The 19,053-nt window shown below is 54.3% G+C and overlaps 7 protein-coding genes across 7 annotated transcripts; 2 read left to right on the top strand and 5 right to left on the bottom strand.

Annotated features, from left to right (window-relative positions):
- Positions 1-134: 134 nt before the first annotated feature.
- CC84DRAFT_1080158 (ankyrin) lies at positions 135-440 on the bottom strand (the record flags this gene model as incomplete). The annotated part of the gene is made up of 1 exon (XM_018173879.1): positions 135-440. A coding segment is annotated over one exon (306 nt), but the record flags the coding sequence as incomplete, so codon positions are not given.
- A 2,656-nt stretch (positions 441-3,096) lies between these two features.
- Positions 3,097-6,660, bottom strand: CC84DRAFT_182640 (uncharacterized protein). Its single transcript, XM_018185489.1, has 2 exons — positions 4,189-6,660; positions 3,097-4,135 (listed from the first exon to the last, which is right to left on the bottom strand). Exons 1-2 carry the CDS (start codon positions 6,417-6,419, stop codon positions 3,199-3,201), a joined length of 3,168 nt encoding a protein of 1,055 aa, XP_018043507.1. The 5' UTR covers positions 6,420-6,660; the 3' UTR covers positions 3,097-3,198.
- On the bottom strand, positions 6,622-10,463 carry CC84DRAFT_183444 (uncharacterized protein). The gene is made up of 4 exons (XM_018185491.1): positions 8,704-10,463; positions 7,107-8,656; positions 6,907-7,052; positions 6,622-6,848 (listed from the first exon to the last, which is right to left on the bottom strand). Exons 1-4 carry the CDS (start codon positions 10,301-10,303, stop codon positions 6,824-6,826), a joined length of 3,321 nt encoding a protein of 1,106 aa, XP_018043506.1. The 5' UTR covers positions 10,304-10,463; the 3' UTR covers positions 6,622-6,823.
- Positions 10,464-11,514: 1,051 nt separating this feature from the next.
- CC84DRAFT_182636 (PSF1 domain protein) lies at positions 11,515-12,750 on the bottom strand. The gene is made up of 3 exons (XM_018185488.1): positions 12,315-12,750; positions 11,733-12,262; positions 11,515-11,684 (listed from the first exon to the last, which is right to left on the bottom strand). The coding sequence occupies exons 1-3, from the start codon at positions 12,339-12,341 to the stop codon at positions 11,591-11,593; spliced, it is 651 nt and encodes a 216-aa protein (XP_018043505.1). The 5' UTR covers positions 12,342-12,750; the 3' UTR covers positions 11,515-11,590.
- CC84DRAFT_1212586 (uncharacterized protein) lies at positions 12,740-13,345 on the top strand (the record flags this gene model as incomplete). Its single annotated transcript, XM_018182465.1, has 2 exons — positions 12,740-12,750; positions 12,799-13,345. The coding sequence occupies 2 exons, from the start codon at positions 12,740-12,742 to the stop codon at positions 13,343-13,345; spliced, it is 558 nt and encodes a 185-aa protein (XP_018043504.1).
- A 265-nt stretch (positions 13,346-13,610) lies between these two features.
- Positions 13,611-15,157, bottom strand: CC84DRAFT_183046 (uncharacterized protein). The gene has a single exon (XM_018185490.1). It carries the CDS (start codon positions 15,049-15,051, stop codon positions 13,876-13,878), a length of 1,176 nt encoding a protein of 391 aa, XP_018043503.1. The 5' UTR covers positions 15,052-15,157; the 3' UTR covers positions 13,611-13,875.
- A 2,750-nt stretch (positions 15,158-17,907) lies between these two features.
- Positions 17,908-18,861, top strand: CC84DRAFT_1171736 (uncharacterized protein; the record flags this gene model as incomplete). Its single annotated transcript, XM_018179928.1, has 3 exons — positions 17,908-18,411; positions 18,442-18,489; positions 18,544-18,861. 3 exons carry the CDS (start codon positions 17,908-17,910, stop codon positions 18,859-18,861), a joined length of 870 nt encoding a protein of 289 aa, XP_018043502.1.
- Positions 18,862-19,053: the final 192 nt, after the last annotated feature.

Genomic DNA, 19,053 nt, shown 5'->3' with positions numbered 1-19,053 from the left:
CCATTTGGCAGAGGGCGCTCGATATCGGCGGTCGAGTCCAGAAGAAGAGCAACCACAGCCGTGTTGCCCGTTGCGCAAGCCTCGTGCAAGCAGGTCCATCCTCTCGTGTCCACGGCGTTGACATCGACGTCTCCCACAATCAGCTCTATTATGCGTTGCATTCCGTTACGGGCAGCGAAATGCAATGCCGTGTGGCCCTGATCGGTCTTCCAGTCTACGTGCGCGCCTTTCTCAATCAGCATGAGTGCGACCGCCTCGTGTCCTCTGCTCAGCGCACACGCGAGAGGCGTAAAGCCATTAACCGACTGCTCATTGATGTCTAATCCCATCTCGAGCAAGACAGTAAAAGAGGTTTGGCCCTGGCCAGCCATTGCATGGAGAGCGCTGGTGTTGACTTTTACCTTGGCCTTTGGATTGGCTCCTCGCTCGATCAGCTGCATAGCGACCTCTATGCTTCCTTGGCATGCCAGAAGGAATGGTGTCGTTCCGTCGTTGGAAGCGTTCTCGATGTCTGCTCCGCGACTCAGTAGAAGACTAATCATCCAGAGATTTTCGTGCTGCGCCGCTTTGTGGAGGAGCGTGAATCCATTGTCATCACGGTCCCCGTCCACGTCTTGTATTGACAAGACCATCCGTTCGGCGAGATCAGCCGCGGCTTTCCTGGTGTTGGCTTCGTCGATCTGTTTGAGGACGAAAGAGAAAGCAGTCGCGTTTGGGCCAGCTCCTCGATTGATGTGACAGCGCCCAGAGTTGAGCAGTGAGTTGACGATCTGCTCATCGATCTTCTCTCGCCTGTTGCGGATCGCGTACTCAAACGGCGTCAAAGCCCGTCCTCCACGCTTCCCTGACCCGCGCATAGGTTGATCCGGATCAGCCCCAGCGTCGAGAAGGGCCTGCACGATGTCGAGGTGGCGGCGGGTCACCGCAAATCCTAACGGCGTCGTCGCAGAAGTCATTCCGCGATTCACATCGCAGCCCTGCCCAACCAGAGTCTGTACCAAGCCGACGTCGGGCTCTTGCATCGCTGCATACAGCATCTTCGTCATAGCCAGCGGCTTCACCAAATCTCCGCCTTGCTTAAGCACCCAGCCAACCCAGGAATACTTGTCATCCTTGCTAACCTGCGGCTCGATATGTGCGTGCATGACCGAAGCAGTAGCCATCAACGCCCTGACCGTCGCACGCTCTCTAGCCATTGCGAACTGCACCGCCACGCTCTCTTTCGGATATTCTTTACCCCCAACCGCTTCAAGCAGTACCTCCACCGCCCTCGAACACCGATGCTTCAGCGCCACCTCAAGCACACTATTTCCATCCTCCGCTCGAGTATGCCGGTCAGCACCGTGCTTTACCAACCTCTTCACCACCTCCGCCTCATCCGCACACGCAGCCCACATAAGCGGCGTCACGCCCCTTGGTTCGTCACTGCACGCGTTGACATCTGCCCCTGCCTCAACTAACACGTCAACAACCTCCCCGTTTCCGAAATGACTCGCCATCGCGAGCGAAGTGTTGCCCTGACCATCCCTCCCGTCAACTTCAACGCCCTTCCCTAACCCCACCCCAAGCAAAAACTTCACCACCCCCATACCAGCCCCTCCGCTCGCCCAATGCAGTGGGCTTCCGCCATTCGCCGTCGTAACACCCAAATTCGCACCCGCATCCCACAATGCTCTTACAACATCCTCACGCCCAGCCTCGCACGCAAGTGTAAGCGCCGTGTGACCTCCCGCACACCTATTCTCAACATCTCCGTCTGGCTGCTTGACTAGAAACACCACTGATTCGAGCATGCCCCGGGAGGCGGCTTCGTGCAACGCCGTCCTGCCCTCCGGGCCAGAAACACTGTTCACCACTGCCCCAGCGTCCAGCAACAGCGCCATAAGCTCTACATTGTTTGTGGGAGCCAGCACAGCATGCACCAGCGCCGTCCGCCGCTGCGGTCCAGTGCGGTGGTTCGGATCTGCGCCAGCCGCGAGGAGCAGCGTCGTTGCTTGGACATGGGCTTCTAGGACAGCGAGAGACAGGGGCGTGAAGCCTTCTCCAGTCTCGTTTTGGAGGTCTAGGGCGGGTTGGAGGGAGAGCAGGCTTGTGAGGGCGGGAATGTCATCTTTGCGGACCGCTTCGACAATAGCGGCGGCATTCAGACGTGGGGACCTTGGGATGCTGTCATTGTTATGGCGGGGCGCGGACGGCGGGTCTTCATTGTCTGTTGTTGGCGGATGCACGATGGCGCGGGGTTGGTAGGGGAAGCGGATGGTGTATGCGTCGTCCTGTGCGTCTACGATGGCCATTCCCACCTTTCCATCGCGGCGCATCTGCTCGATTCCCTCCATATATCTCTTCTGTATCTTGCTTCCCACAAACTCCAAAGCCAAAACGTCCGTCGACGCTCCACCACTTCGATCGTTCAATCAGACAAAACTCGGGGGAACAAAGTATTCAAACAAATCAGTACAGCTCCTGGACTGAAAGCACGGCAACGCAGTGCACACCATCTCTTATACCCTCCCTCCCAGAGAGACCGCTCGCTGACACTCGTGCGCGCGCCCAAGCGAAACTCGCTCCAGGCCCAGACACAGCCCCCGCACCTCACTCCTCGAATGAGCAACGCCAGAACGACAACATAGCTCAGCGCAACACGCAGCAGTAGCATTGCCGCCAGCAGCAGCCGCTCGAAATCATACCCGACTTGTCCATTCCTCGTGGTGACATCCTTTTGTCCCGCACCGTGGGCCTGTTTATGATCTGACTATCGTAAAGTCCGGAAATTCATCCTGTACTCAGCGCATAGGCAGTCGCATATTCTTTTTCCTAGAGAATCTTTCCGCAGACCGATCGCGAACTCCTGCCGACATGCGCAATTCGTTGTCTTGGGTCTCCTCCTTTCTTCTACCCTACCAGAAAGTCGGCCTTCAAGGAACCGGTATTGCATTGTGCGTCTTGCCCGATATAGCACCGCAAGTCGCAAGCATCCCATCCATATCACAATGCGTATCAGAGCTCGATTCAGCTCAAACTATCAAAATCCGCGTATACGCATTTCACTGCCTACCCGCACCACCCCAAACGCCCCTACAAACCCACTGTCCTGCCCCTCACGGAGCCCTCCCACCCACAATCCCTTCTCCTGCAAAGAAATCCCCATCCTCAGCTTCCTCAACGCGTCTCCCCAAACTAACAGATCCATCCCTGGCACTATGTACCCCACCGACCCTCATTGCCATGCGCATCATTCAATAGCACCCCACCATTCGCGCTCCCACGCCCAATCCCCTCAGACAGAGCATCCGCTCTCCTCCTCCTCATCCGGATCCGCGACGATGACAACACATCGGTGTCAAAGCTAATCGGCATCTCGCTATCAAGCCTGGTCTGCCGACGCCCTCGTTCGCTCCCATCTGCCTCCCCGAGGTCTGTAATCCTCATCTCGGGATAAAGTGAGGCGCTCATCGTGGAGTCGCCATCAGCGACATCAACCACCCGTGGCCGTCTCGCATCCGGTTGAGATCCGATCGACCTGTTCCTGCGCCTTCTCCTGCAAGCAGAAAGATAATTGCCCGACACGACGTGCAGAGGCGGAACAGTAAAGTACCCGTAGCTCGGGCCGGCAAAGGAGTTAGGGATCTGCGACGGACCTGCAGTTTTTCTCAGAGGCACGGCTTCACCGGACAGTGACATAAGCTCTTGAATGAATGCCCTCATATCTGTCCAATGAGCCCGCCAGTCCTTTACAACGTGCATAGGGCCGTCCTGTGTCCCGAAATTGTACTCATATACGTCCCTCGGATGATCCTCGAAGCTCACATCGAACCAGTAGGTCAGACCAAAATATACCATGATGAAACGGTCTGTTGGGTCTGCCGGATCAAGCTCGCGTCCTTGTAGAATAGGTATCTCAAAGACATCGGTAGGTGTGTCATCTAGTGAGGGGACAGAGTACGAGCTGTAGGAGATACTTCGCACGCTTCGCACATGGAGCTGCTGGCCATGTGGATCTGGATAGATATTATGAACTGGGGACGGGTATGCTGGAAGCGGCTGTACTAGATGCGACTGTGCTGAGAGTGACTGTGCTGAGAAGGGCTGTCCTGGTACCTGCGCGTGCGGATTATATCCTGGATATCCGATAGATCTGCTGCAACGTGAGTAAAAGCTACAAATCCCAAAATGTACCAGGTGACTAACAGAACCGGAAAGTCGTGACTCGGTAAAAATGGGCTTAATCCAGCCATTGAACCTGATGCGACAGGCTGTGGCACGTATTGACTTGGGTTCACGATTCCCAGGGCGCGAGGATGGAATGGGTCGTAATTTGGCCCTTGTTGTTGACGCATAGGCCATGGATTCTGTACATGACCAAAGGGGTACGCTGTGTTGATTGGCGCTTGTAGTTGCGGATTCGAGCCCGGAACATGGTACAGCTGAAGTTGAGAGGGATGTTGCGGAGGGAGATGGTGATATGGTGGTACCTGGGGTGGGTGGTTTGCGACATTTGAAGGTTCACTAGCATAAGCGTGCGCGTTGCCGATTTGTGTATACGGATCACTGCTATTATTTGCCTGTGGATAAGTGTGTTGATATCGTTGAATGAGCGACCGGCGACGATTCTCAGAGTATCTCAGACTATTCTCCGCAACAGATCGTTCACCCCGGCCCAAACGTTGTTCTTGTAGATATCGTAATGCTTGCTGTTCCTGGCGGCTTGCGCTTTCGATTTGTCGCAACAACTCACGTTGATCTGGATCAGTGTTTGGTTGCCATTGTAAAATTTCGCATCGAGCCAGATCCGTATGTCGGGGTATTGCTTCTTGGCTCGGGTCAACGCTTTGCTGTTGAGACTGTTGGTAATGCGAGACAGTATGCTGACCACTCGGACCTGGAAGACGACGTCGGACCGGGGGTTGGCTCGCGTTTGGATCAGGAGCCATATGGGTAGGCTGACTCGAGATCGGATCTTGAACCGCACCGATAATTGCATTGATCAGACCCGCACCCTGAAGCGTTGGCTGATGCAGAGTGAGGGGAGTATCCGTCCTTGGGTCATGTTCCGGTGGAAATTCGCCATTAAGACGACTGGACGCAACATCAAGCACGGCATTGATAGGCATATGACGCGTGTTTCCTTCCAGCGATATTTGATATTCCCTGGAATTGTACTCGTTGTCAGGACGGCTGTTACTTGCGCCCCCTCGTAGAGACGGTCTTAGTTCTGGAGCACTTCCTGAAAGCCTCAAAAGTGATCCAAGACGTTCTAGTGAAGGTGACCGCGGAGCTACACGAGGCTCCGTTCCCAAATGATGAAGCGGCGTATCAAAGCGTGTGTCGGTTGGTGCTAAATTGTCGATCCATCCTGCTCTGACAGGACGCTGAGGTTGAGGTGCAAAAATTCTACGTGCAGATGGTGGGTGAGCACCCCTTATCGTTGATCGATGAACGTGTGCCTGCGGGATTGGACTGTCTCCTCGTAGAGCCGAAGATGAAGTCGACGTTCGCTGGCGTCCCCTTGGATTCGGCATGTCTAGTCGTCTATACTCTTCGAGATACCGTCTGTATAGCGGGACTGGTGGACCCAAATGTGGAGACGCAGGAAGTTTGTCCGTTTGCAAGCGTAACGCCTCCGGACGAGGCGCCGATCGCGGTGGCTCGGGCGGAAGGGGTATAGTTTTCGGGGGCGGTGTTAAAAAGCGTTTCTTGTTCTCACCGGACGACCAGACACGTCTACGTAGCTCTGGACATGGACTTCGTAGAGTTGATATCATCTTGGACGATACCTTGGACACCTTTGACCTGCGGCTCCTTCGCGTATTTTGCGTGCTGCCAGCGTACTCAGGATCTGTGTTTCGAGGTGTTTCCACGTTCCAGCTTTTAGTTCGTCTCTCCAATGATGCCCGACGTATATAATGGCCATCTTGCAGCAAGGACGCTGTATAGGCAGCAACACTCCAATGTTCACCGTTGGACGTTGGCGCACGGTCGAAGTCGTCGAAGTGGTTTATAATCACTCGCTGCAGGTTCGTCACATCTGCCATTGTATAGCTTTTGTACTGAGGGTTGACGTCGTCTGTAAGTGATCGTGGTGGATCACCGGCCTCAACCGACTGGCCGGAAAGACGTTCATGCTGTGACATTGACTCGATGTCATCGTGTGCTGGATCACCATACTTAACGTACGCGTCAGGAGGAGGAATATGATGTTGGAACACTGGGCCTAGGTCGATCTTGCTCTCCCTCGACCGTGCACGACTCGTCTCTCCCCCTGCGAGCACTGCGCGACCTTGCTCATGGATGCTGCCCCGATACGGCCCAGGCCCGCGCGCATAGTATGGGCTCCTATTCGTCTCCCGGAACGGGTGCTGGATGCCGCCCATAGCCTGCCTTACAGCTTGGGCAGGCGGACTGCGAGTCAGGTTCTTCATCGTCGTGAGAGCAGAGCGACTGTGATGCTAATCGTGCGAGACGAATCGATGCATAGAAATTGATGTCTGAGTGAATGAAAATGCTATGGTCAGTGATGTTAACGAAGTCGAAGTCGGAGGGGAGTGGTAGAGATGAGACCGGCGGCATTGTTATCAACTAGCGCGGGAGGATCGTCACTGCTTCTATGGGGATAATGGACGAGGTGAGATAGGAGGGTAGGTGCGAGAGGAAGGTGACCAAGAAGGAAAGAGTGGAAAGCGAACCAGTCAACCCAGTACGAAGAATTAGACATTTGGCATAAAGAAGCGCCACAATTACAGGGCATGTATGATTTGCAAAGACCGTATACAAGATACGCAGATACGCTTACAATGCTCGTAGGCAGTTATCCAAACACCAGTGCTCATGATGCAGTAACAAGTACATATCTGCTCGTTCGTTAGTCTCGGTTTTAGGTTGTCCAGAAATGCGGGGGCAGGAGCATACGAAGTGATAGCGTCCATCCTTTCCTTTGTCAGCTTCAGTCCCACTTTCAGAAGCTCTGAAGCGACATCGCGGTTCTTCCGCTCGAGCTCCTTGTACCGCTCTCGTGTCAAGAGCCAAGCCACGGAATCCTCTTCGGCTGCGACAGTCTATCATTGTTAGGAGTGTGTCCAAAATGATTGCATGATGAATGGAGCGCTTACCCCAGTCCTGTCCGTCTCTGAGAAGAATGGCAGCTCTCCACACGTGGTACCCGGCATAATGTTCTCACTAAAATTGCCCTGCTCGAACTCGTAGTCGGCGCGAAGGCGGCCCTTTTCGACGACGTAGAACCCATCGGGATCATCACCGCGCGAGTATAGCACGGTCCCTCGTGCATATTCTCGTCGTTCGAAGTAGGGTGCAAGAACGTGCCAGAAGTCCTCATTCTTGGAAGACACATCTTCGAAGGTCTGTAGGATAATTTTGGTAGGTTGCGAGAAGTTTTTCCACTTGGATGGTATGCTTAAAGCACCCTCCTGTTCGCCGGAAGATGCCGCAGGTCTACCTTGTTCACGGAAGGTGGTCGTCGCTGCGAGATACTGCGCGCCACGACGAGGAGATGAGAATTCAGGAAGAAGAGGGCTCGCACCGAAAGATGGCGAAGACGATGCATCCACAGCATCACTACTGTCAGTAGAGCCGTCGATCGACTTCGGAGGAGTCATTTGGCGTGTGGGCTGAGGCGAGTTGCAGTGCTGGTAGAAAATTTCGAGAAGTTCATTCTCACAGCTCTCCAATGCGGTGTTGAGATCTTCGAAGACCTGCGGCGGGGGACATTCGTCGTTGGCTGTTTCTGTGTCCAGCAACCCGACGTTCTGCAAGGCCTGCCCGACTCTGCTAGCAAAAGATACGCCTGAGATGATCATCTTGACTCCCCTCCCGTTCAGGATGCGGTTGAGTCTCTGGAAACCCTCGGAACTGGAGAAGTCGACGTCGTTGACGTGAGAGAAGTCCACCACGATGAAGCTCAATGGTTGCTGTTCGAAGCTCTTGTCCTCAATCAGTGATCGCATATACTCCTCTACAGAGACGATGGTTCCAAAGAATAGGAAGCCCGTAAGCTTGATTACGCGAATCTGCCCACGAACTTGACTGAGATACCGCACATCGCTTCGAGGACGGCGAACAGTGGAAGCTGCAACTTCTCCGGAGTAGGTTGCTCGGATCGCTGGGACACGCGAGGAAAGGACAACGTAGCTTAGGCAAGCTAAGACGATACCAGTGAAGATGCCAATAACGAAGTCGTAGACGCCCATGATGAGCACAATTGCCAGTACCGTGAAGTACTCCAGCCGCTGCAATCGGCCCAGCGTGTCCCAGACGGCTTCTTTCATAAGCTGAATGCCGAGGAGGAAGATCAAGGCGCCAACAAGGCACACAGGAATGAACCCTATCATGGCTGGCCCTGCCATCCACACCGCAGTGGTCGCAGCCGCTAGAAGTACGCCAGCTGCTCGACTGTCACCTCCATTGTTCATGAACATGATGCTGTTAGCATAGACCAGGTAATTCTGAATGCTGCCAACGCATCCGGAAATCGTGTTCGAGATGCCATGGGCAATTAGTTCGCGATTGACATCAATAGCATCTTCTTTGACGGCAGCGCCCAAGGCTGGAACATTGATCGGGACGTGGATGATGCCGAAGAAAGATAGCGCAAACATGGTCGGGATCGTACTTGCGAGAGCTGCTCCGTCGATCTGGCTGAACTCTAGTCGTTGGGTTAGCACAGTACGAAGCTAGCTTTTGTCGACTTACTGAAGTATGAGTAAAACCGATAAAATGGCACACCCGCCTCTGGTGCTTCAAAGATCCAGCCTGCGTTCCTGAGAACTTCGAGATCAATTCGAAGTATAGCTTTAGCAATGATGTAGAAAATGGCGAAAACCAGTATAAAGAATCCGGGAAGGAGGAACGGGCTTTTAAACCTCCGTTCCAATCCCATGATGATGAGCGAAAGAGCAAGCGGCAAAACCCAAAGGTATATTGTGTCGCTCGAAAAGAGCTTATGCAGAGTGTGCAAATCATAATTCAAGTTCCCCTCAAGTCTGGCTGACACCTCAATGCCAGTCATCACCAGGAAGAAGCCGACTCCTCCGATGCACCCGATAAGGATGTGCTGCGGAAAGAAGCTTACAAGATTACCAAGCTTGAACGTCCCGAGTGCGAGAAAGATCATGCCGGTGATGATGGAGCTAAGGCAGTAGGCTGTGATTGTGGTGGCTATAACTGCGTCAGGACTCTCACCCTCCATCCTCTCCATGATGGAATAAGCCATTCGGTGGAAGAAGGGCACCACCTCAATCATCTCTGAACCAACACCGCCACGGAAGATGGACAGGCCGAGAGAATAACAGAGCTGCGAGACTATGCAACTAACAAAGAAGATGGAAATGCCGTCAGGCCCAGTCTGACTGAAGATAGGACTCCCCAATGGAAACAGGATATAGCCGTATGACAGAGCGTCCAGAATGTTAAGAAGGAGACCGAGGAACACTGCTGAGCTCATCTGCAAACTGGCAGTAACTCCCGCGTATATTGCATCTTTGGTGTAGTTTTTGGGGTTCGTAACAGAACGTCCAACCTGAGTCAAGTGTTCCCGTCCAGTACCGAGCGAGCTTGTGACGCGTCTCTTGAGACCACCCAAGCCAGTGTCTCTGGAGACGGAGGTAGATCCTTTCCTCTGCGGTTGCGAGTCGACCCGCGAGAGCCTGGTCTTGGGCAGTAGCGGGGTTTCCTCGGTATCCTGTACGACGACGTCCGGCACTGCGGCGCTGGACCGTCTCTCGCGTGCGTCTGTATCCTTGCGGGCATAGAGGCCTGGTGAGCTGATGCGGTCGCTCGGGAAGCGCGCAATCACAGTTTCGGGCGACGCGGGGCCGCTCTCCCTCTCCTCCGCTATGACATCAGAGCCCGTGGAGTCCAATGATGGTCTCCCTTCAATGTCTATTGGGAAGGCTGGTCTGCTAGCAATTGATTCAGTAGCCGCACTGCTTGCCCTCCTCCGTGGCTGCGAATAGGCCGCAGAGTCGAGCGCATAGGAGGCTAGTTCCTGTGTCCGTTCGCGAACGCCTTGCGACGAGTATTGGGGGTGGTCCGATATCGAATGCGACGTTTGGTGGGCGAACGAGCGAATCGGGTTGTTGCGCTGATTGAACGAGCTGTACGAGCTGGACAACACGTTCTGCGGATTGGAAGGAGCGCCCATGGGACGTGAGCGAGGGATGGTATGCGAGCCATGGTGGCTCGTCTGGTCATCGGCTGCGAGTTCGGCGTCGCTCACGTAGTCGTTGGTGAAGGGAAGCTGCTGTTGGGACGAATCCGAACCCCTCCGCCAGGGCAAAAGACGCGACGGCATGTTGCCGGTGAACTATGGGCTCCGAGAAAATCAAGTAGGCATTCCAATGGGGCAATTACAAGTTGCAGAGCTCCCACTTAAGGGAATGCAGAGCGCGACTGATAACGGGTAATAGGCACGTTATGGCTTCGATAATAATAGCGGGTCTGAAGAGGTCGAGAAGCGGCACCCAATTGATGCAGGAAGACCCTTCTGTAGCTGCAGCTGCCCCCGCGGCAGAGCGGCGCGTCTCAGGATAAGGCGGGTCTGTTGGGTGGAGGCCATGTCATGAAATTTTTACTCCAGAGTTTACGTTCCGGACGCGCTTCACAGACACTAACGTCATTGCCAAGCCTCGTATCCAGCCTTACACGATGGACTGGCGAGGCCAATTCGTCTATATGGTGCCTGTTGTAGCACACTCAGCTGAGTGCATGAATTGCGAGCAATTGCATCACCCAGAAGGGTTATGAGCAAAGCATGTGCGCCGGAGAGCTTCCCCCACACGTTCTGATTCTTGACGGGCGTTGATTTGCTGAGTGCTTTAGCCGCAGATGCAGTCGGCGCGTTCTTGCAGGAGGCCGGTTCGCGGATGCTGCCGCTGTCCAAGTGGACTGACGGGGCCATGACGAGACATGTGCTGATCTGGACCGGACTCACTGGAGTCGTGGTCCACGCAGCCACAAGAAACTTTGCACTTCTTCACTTTCTTGGCAACGCACGTATGTAGGCACAAGACGATACGAATTTTCAACTATCCCTGCCAGCTTGCCATTTGAGCATCGTGATTTTCAAACATTGTCGGGGCACTGTGACAGGCTTGGAGTATCCTTCCGTTCTGTCCACTCGTGTATAGAGCATCCGCGATGCGACACAGTGCCAGTGCGACCCTGGCCCAGCGGATCTCTTCTCCACGAACGCCGTGCAACGTCGCATGCTCCTACGACGCTCTGCTACCCCTGCATGCATGCCTCTCACCCCCACGGCGGTAAGACTGCCCGATCAATCCGGTGATCGGTCTTGCTCCAGGTTCTCCCCCAATATCGGCTCTCTGGCTCGCAAGTCGATGTGCGCGGAAAGCTCTGCACGCGGCTTACTCATGTATTACGCGCGCGTAAAGTGCGGGACGTTGGAATGCATATGCAACCGCGCGTGAGGTGATGAATGCGGAATGCTGGCGTGTCTACAAGCGCGCTGCGCGCAACGAGCCGAATGCGGATCGCTTGCGCTTCTCCGTGCGCATACGTCGACATAGACTGACTGTTTCGGGACATGGCGTTTTTGATGCCGCTGTAGACGCAGCCGCGATCAACTGAGCCTTTGGAGGTACCCCTGCTGGATGAGTCGCTCGACGTCTCCCTGCCTCACGAAGAATTGACTGTTCTTGGTCAAAGTGATGGCCCTGCATCAGTCAGCTTGGAGATCCAACCCAGACGTCAACTTGACCTACCCGTATTCAGTTTGTATCTCCCCAGCGTCCTTCAGCACCCTGACATCTATGAATAAGTCTTTGGGCGGCTCCAGGCTCCCAGTGAGATCGATGTCGGTCCACTGTCCCTTGTAGCTTGCTAACAGGTCACTGTACTGCCTCACGTACTCCTCTTCCTCGGGGCTCAAGCTGCTGCCTGCCCCATCCGTGCCCATCTGTGCGCCCGCTCCGTCGGCCCCTCCTTTCTGCGACAGCTGCTGTTGCCGTTCGAGCACATCAATGCCACTCCAGCACATTTCCTCGAGTTTGTCGGTCCGTGTACGGTGATAAGCGAGCAGGCAGCGCTTGTCTCTCCTCATGCACAGGTGGTTTACGAGGAGGGCGCATGCGGTTGCGGGCTCAGTGGAGGGGTTAAAGGAGCCGGCGAATGGCTCGAGGATCGTGGCCACGTCCTTGTCGAGGTCGCGTACTTCGCGAGTGACGGCTCGCACCAGCTCGGTCTGGTACGGCGGCAGGTGTGCCAGCGACTGAGTGCGTTTGGCGTGCTGTACCTTGTGCGTGTTAGTTGTCGTAGCGGGCCGCGCGAAGCCTTCGAGAGAATACCAATTTGTTGCCGATCTCGCCGTACATGATGGTCCTCGAGCGCAACTTTCTCTCAAACAAGATACTAGCGACTGTATTGCTGTAGAAATAGAAGGGCTGCGCAACTCGCGTCGTGGATCATCGGGCGGGAAAGCGCGTTTGGCCGCGTCAACCCCGCCTGCTCTCTGGCCAGGGTCTGTGCGACTTCACCACCTTGACACAACCATAGCATAGCCTAACAACGTCGCATTGAACGGTCAAGAATTGAGATTGTTTCACCATCGACCACGGTATTTGCATAGTTGGTGATACTCATATCGGAGTTCGTGCCTCTCTTCAATTCCGATCAGCAGCCATGGCACCACAAGTCAATACTAAAACCCCTCTATTTCTGGGCAGCTTACTCTACACACTCACATTCACATTAACGGGATAATCAAGGCAAAATGGCGACAGTGTAAGTGTACTTGGGAACTATATGAGGTAAATCACTTAACAAAAGCAGAGATTTCAGGTTCCCGGGTTTGGCAGAGGTCACCCTTCGGCCTGGGACAGAAGCTGATGTACCCGTGATGCTGCGGCTGATGGATGAGCGCACCGAGTGGCTTGTCGCACAGGGCCTGACTGGGCAATGGGGAAGAGAACGGCAGTCCGATCAACCTCGTCGCGTAGAGGGAGCGACCAAGATGGCGAAATCAGGTGGTACTTGGGTTGCGATTGAGAAGGGTCCCTTGGAAGACAGTGAGCAGGTTTTGGGCGTTGTGACTGTAGGCGATGCGGCGTCATATGTCAACCCTGGAACCGAGCCCGAACTATACATAAACTATCTAATCACTGACCCCAAACGAGGGGGAGGCAGAGGTCTTGGGGGTTTGCTGGTGGAAAAGGCGAAGGCTTTGGCAAAAGAGAAGGGCGTGCATATCCTACGGTTGGATTGTTATGCCGGTGGGGACGGGAAGCTTGTGCGCTGGTACGAGTCGCAAGGTTTCCAGAAGCAAGAGGCATTCGAGGAGAAGGGGTGGCCTGGGCAAGTGTTGTCGATGCGGTTGTAAGGAGACGAAGTATTGAGTTGTATCGTATTTAGGCGGGAAGGCGCGTTCTGTCGAGTCGCATGCGCCCCACCTGCCCAGCCCACGGTGCTTTGAATCCGAACCTGCCCGAAACGAACGTGGTCCGCTCGACTTCATTGCACATCACTTCCCTTCACTTCTCCTTTCCCACATCTTCCTTGCTATGCGCACGCTCCGGAATGAAGCGTGTATTTGCTGTCGCTCTTATGCCTGCGCGACGCACTCTGTCTGCTTTAAGGTCCCTCGCCCACAGGATGTTGGTTCACAAACAGATGGCTAAGATTCGGCAGGAGCAAGATTGTTGACGAACAAACTGATCTACAAATGGTCTATATAATGACTGGTGATATGATGAGTTAAAAATAAAACGACCGACAAAACCTGAATTATCGTCTATTCAAACACTTGGGTATACCCTTTGCCGCCAAACGCCATAGCCCGAATGCACCGGTATATGCCCAATGGCGCCACTCACAAAAACCGCACCCATGTATGCAACTCTTGGAAACATGTCATCGATCGCCCAACCACTTGTCGAACTCTGACTCCGGAGACTCCATGGACCCCATGTTCGAATACTGTTGCCAAGCCTCGGTGCGGTATTCTTCATGGGTGGCTTCTGCTCCGATGAAGCTGTCCACGCTGTGTCCGTCAAGTTCACCCTCCATCATAGCCATGTGTCCATTTCGAAATTCCGGATGAGATGCTGGGACGCCAAGGTCGTGGTGTCCCCCATCAAGACTCATGAGCAGTGGATCGACATGTGGTTCAGCGGGAAGAGAATTGTTTGAATGGGAGTGCATCTGCTGCATCAAGTCGTTTGCATTGCCTCCTGGTAACCCGAGAAGTGCAGTGTCCTGCGACAGCTGCATCGTGGAGATCGGGGTGTCAGCGCGTCGCATCCTCATGTCTTCCACCATGCCTTGATGCATACCCATGCCTGGGTGTACAGAGGTCTGGTAGTATTGGCCGTATGGATCCTCCATAGGCATCGGCATCGGTCGCCATTCGTTGGTCATTTCCCAGCCCGGCCTGTTCATGCCGACAATATTGGGCCCGAAGCGCTGGTCGAAGAACTCAGGGCTCATACCGTTCATTGGGTATCCTGGACCTTGGCTCATGCGTTTGGACGAGCGAGACCTGGAGCGATCGGAGCTTGGGTTCCATTCGGCATCCTCAAGATCACTAGGTTCTTCGTCGGAGAACTCGCGCTTCCTCTTGCGTGCCGGGGCGGCTGCCTTGCTCGGGGAGAACTTGTACGTTGGGTGCGCGTTCTGGTGGTTTATTCTTTCGATCTTCGCATATTCGTTGAATAACTCGCGCACCTCGGGCGGTTCCATGGGCCAGCTTTCCCCCGACACCGACGACACGACTTGATGATTGTTTTGCAGACACCACTGCTTTGTTCTTTCAGCGTACGCGGACCGGTAGAGCATGAATGAGTTCATGGGCCTCGTCACGTAGCCGTTCCGTTTCTCGACTTCCTTCTTCCGGGTTTCAGCAGATCTATTCACCCACTCCTCCATGTTCCGAACAGGTATGCCAGCCATATCTTTGGTCAATATGCTCAAAGGTGCTGTTAACTTTGGTGTCTTCGGCTTCTCGCCCTTTCCTGTCTTGGCCTTCTTGGACTTCGGCGCGGGCTTCGGTCGCGGCTTCTCTTCCTCCATCGGTGAGCTGGACGGCATTGCAGTTCGACCACTTCGTGTTCGGCGGGTGGTATCTTCGATATCTGTTGAAGATCGCGGCGTGGGTGGCGACCTGGAGAACTTCGTGGGCTCATTCTGCTAATTATCAGAATTCATCACGTTTTAGTGGACGTTCCGGTCTTACGTGGAACCCATTGTAGTGGAGGCCTCGACCATAGCCTGAACCGTGACCGTAGTCGTCCTGGGGTATTGTCAGTTCATCTTGGTGCGGGCTAGAGGATGACTTACGTATTGAAGAGCTACGCCATACTCCACCATGCCGTGCGGAAGGCCATTGTGCATGGCGGGATCGGGCGAGGAATACACAGCACCTTGAGAAGGTGAGTCGTCGTAATGACAGCCTCGGTCTGCATTATATTGCGCGACCTGATGTAGACTCGAATGAAGGTCGGGGTGGACGTGGTCGTCAGGCGGCGTAGGAGGATGGTGATGAACAAGTGTTTCAGCCTTCATGTTGACCAAGGACAGCATCAAGTGTTGGTGGCAAGCACAATGCCTCTCGATGACCCTCCAAGAAGATGAAACAGTCGATGCGTGAGGCTCTTTGTCTTAGAAGGTTGATCGCGCCGCAAAACGTACGATTGGTTGGTCGGAAACGGCAAAGTTCACGTTGGATCATGGGACAGACCCACACGGATTCGCGATGTCTTCGATTGCACTTCCAGAGAGGTCTTGATTCCAAGTCCGGATGGATTCTGCGATATCATGTCAGTATTGCGCCCAACGCGCTGCCATGCATGTGGTGTTTGCTCCTGTGGTAATTGCGCATGGCTTACCAAGGAAACATGGGCAACGAACCTATCGCAAATAACTGCCCGCTGCCGACGCAAGTAAACGTCTTGCGTTCAATCGATTGAGATAACAAGTCGAATTGGTACCTCAGACAGACGCGGTGTCTTGAGTATCGATGGTCTTGCGCGCTTCTTTATCGGGAAAGAAAGCCACTCGGGAACTTGCGAGAGGCAAATAAACAGGCAGCGGTTCTTTGTCTACCGCTGAGCGTTGTGAAGAGGTATATTTGTAGCGGCCAGCTGAGGCTCGAGTACTTCTGCTCTCGTAGGCAGTGTAGCGCGTACCCTCTGGCTGGGAACGGACAAAGAAGACCGGTTGCGTGTGGGCTCCTGAGGCTTCACCGCGACTGGCATCTGACGCTGCTTTTGGCAAGAACACGTCCTCTAAGTTATCGAGATGCGTCTAAGTGATCGGAGTCTAATGCGTTGCGTCCCTCCGTGTTGCTGGGTCCGAGGGAGTGGTTGTTGTGTCGACTAGATGATCGCAAACGGCCACTCACCCCTACGCAAGAGAAGCAATGGCCGACGAACGCCACCCGATTTTCTTCGTCACGCGCATTTTCTACAGTAGCCACTGGAAACTGTTTGCCTACAGCCGCCTGTGGATCTTGATAGGGTCGACCAACCCTAGTTTTCATGTGGGATCCTAAGGACACACCACCAAGGTGCATCTTGCGGACCAGGCGAATGTACGCGGTCGCACAAATTCCCCTAATTTTCCACCGATCTCATTGGGGACGGCTAGGCACTAACACTATCGTTGTCTTACTCTAGTCGAACGCGGCATACGTTCGACCAAGCCGTGGATCTCAGGGTCGGTCCAAGCGTCACCGCGATGAACAGCCGCATCATACACGGGTCGCCACCCTTGTTCATGATGGCGTAGTTATTCTCCCACGCATATGAGGGCCTGCTTGGCCCTCGCTTTCGGTTTACTTGTGGCTTCCTGGGAATAGCACATGGGACGCGCAGCGAGTTGGATCGCAGTCAGAGATCTAATCCAGGAACTCGCCCAACCCGACGATGTGGTCTCTACCCCTCCTGTGGCGGCAGCCTGATCTCATTGCACCGCACGCTCATACGATGCGGCCCCACGGCACATGCTTTCCAGTCGAATTCACGATTACTATCTTGGCGATACAGGTGCTACAACTGGTACTTTCGGTCTCTCCGCTTTGGCAGACTAGACGCGCCAGGCAAACGGCTGCTATCCCGTTGAAGCCACCACTTTTTCGCAAGACTCGCTGCAGGTTGCTGCAGGTTGAATGCAGCCAAAGTCGGTTGCTTCCGGGATTCCTATGCGGCGCGAACGTCAGGAATGCACGCTAGCCTGCAAGAAGACTTGACATCCAAACACTACCCCCTGCTGTGTAACACGGGTTTTGGCCAAACAGCAGCGATCGGGTACAGTAAGCGAGCGCCCCGTTTGGTGTCGTGTTTGATCAGGGGCACTGTTCTTCGGCGTGAAGAAATCAGATCTGTTGAAGCTAGAACGATGCCTTTGAAGCTCGAGACAACCCATGAGAGCTGTGGCGCAAGATCTAACGCACCCCCAGGATCTAGTGAAGAAGCAGCGTACCTGGCATTGTCGTTGAGATGTGCGCCAAGTGCATGGGGTCTACGAGAACACGAGCTCACGAGCGCTTCTGGCGCTACGGCTGTGCAGGTCGCCTCGTCTGCACATCGCCAAGAGCAGCATGCATGCGCAGCCTCAGCAGCTTTGTGCTTTCAGTGGTCAGCCCTACCGCTAAAGCACATACCGGCGCTTAACTTCCTGACCATCTACGGTATCGGTGCCTCTTGGAAGCACTGCCGCACATTAAGGTTTTTCCCCACGCTCAACTTCACTCCGCCTCGCCTAATTTAGACGCGGTTCAATCTGATTCCGTGGATCACGAAGTTACACATCGAGCCTCGGTCGTCAAGATTGTTAAGCTAACTGCCTTGCGATGCCGCAAATCCGGTAGCCCGACGGTCACGTGTCAAGCCACATTCATGTGATTCGCTCGAAATTCAACTAGCCAGAACACAGACGAATGCCGTGATGCGTGTGCTACTCCCTATCTTGCTCCGCGCGGCGATTACCATTATCACCGACTCTCGGCCATCGTTCGTCTCCACTACGGAAACTCCGCGCGGAGGAAGCGTGCTCGACCTCCGATACATCCAGAGATTCGCGATCAGCCTCAATGTGGCCCACCGGTTCGCGTCCCACGCCCCATGCATTGTTAAGCGCGAGCCAAGCATACACGGGCCACCTGCCTGTAGCCCCATGGAGGATAGGGATGTCTGCAGCGTCAGGCGATATCCTTCGTATCCTAGGCTAGACCAGGTTGATCGCTCTGCCGAGATGTGCTCCATGCATGAGTGTCAACGACAGTGCATGGATGTGCGGCGTGCGAGATACTGGTGTGCGCGCTCGCTGACCGGGAAATACGATGCAACCTGGCTGTTCGGCGATCAAAGGCTTCTGGAGTTAAGCTACGATCGAGGGAAATCTTCTGATGAAGCATTCGGTAGACTAGGACAGGCTCTGGTGCCCCGCAAGGTATGCTAAGGGTATGCTAATGGCATGCAGATAAAGGGGCGTCATCTTGATACCGCCTTCCGCGGAGCGGTACAAAGTGTAAGACCGCAAGTTTCCCTACGGAAAAAACCAAAATCACGATTCAGTTGGTAGGCTGGGGGCGGCCACATCGTGACGTTGGTCCCCCACTTGGATAATTCATCCACGTTTGAGGCTCTTGTGTACTTGCATGAGCCTCATACGCATCTCGACGAATTTGGAAGAGTCTTCCTGAAAATCCGCTTTGTTTGGAAGCGCAATTCCACTCGGAATTTTGTATCTGTGCGACAGAGTGCCTCCTTGGATGGTCAGTGTGTTCTGCATTGTAGATCCCCGCATGTTCCGCAATCGAAACGCCAAAAACGCGCAGTACAGGACCCACTTTTAGAAACTCGACACACGTCAATGATGCGGATGCCATCAACAGCTTAGGTCACACCCAACCTCACGAGTCTCACTGCTCTGAGGCAGTATGAGTTGACCTCTCGACCCAACCCTCAACCAGGTCTATTCTAGTACTACCAGTAACCTGGCATCAACGAAAGAGATCAAAGACTGCTTGTTACCTGCTTCCTCTTTTGGGATCGTACGTGAACGCTATATAAAAGCGGCGGCCTAGAGGGA

The sequence above is a fragment of the Paraphaeosphaeria sporulosa genome (genome assembly GCF_001642045.1).
Source record: "Paraphaeosphaeria sporulosa strain AP3s5-JAC2a unplaced genomic scaffold CC84scaffold_1, whole genome shotgun sequence".
Taxonomy (NCBI): domain Eukaryota; kingdom Fungi; phylum Ascomycota; class Dothideomycetes; order Pleosporales; family Didymosphaeriaceae; genus Paraphaeosphaeria; species Paraphaeosphaeria sporulosa.
This window is presented reverse-complemented; position numbering and strand designations above follow the sequence as displayed.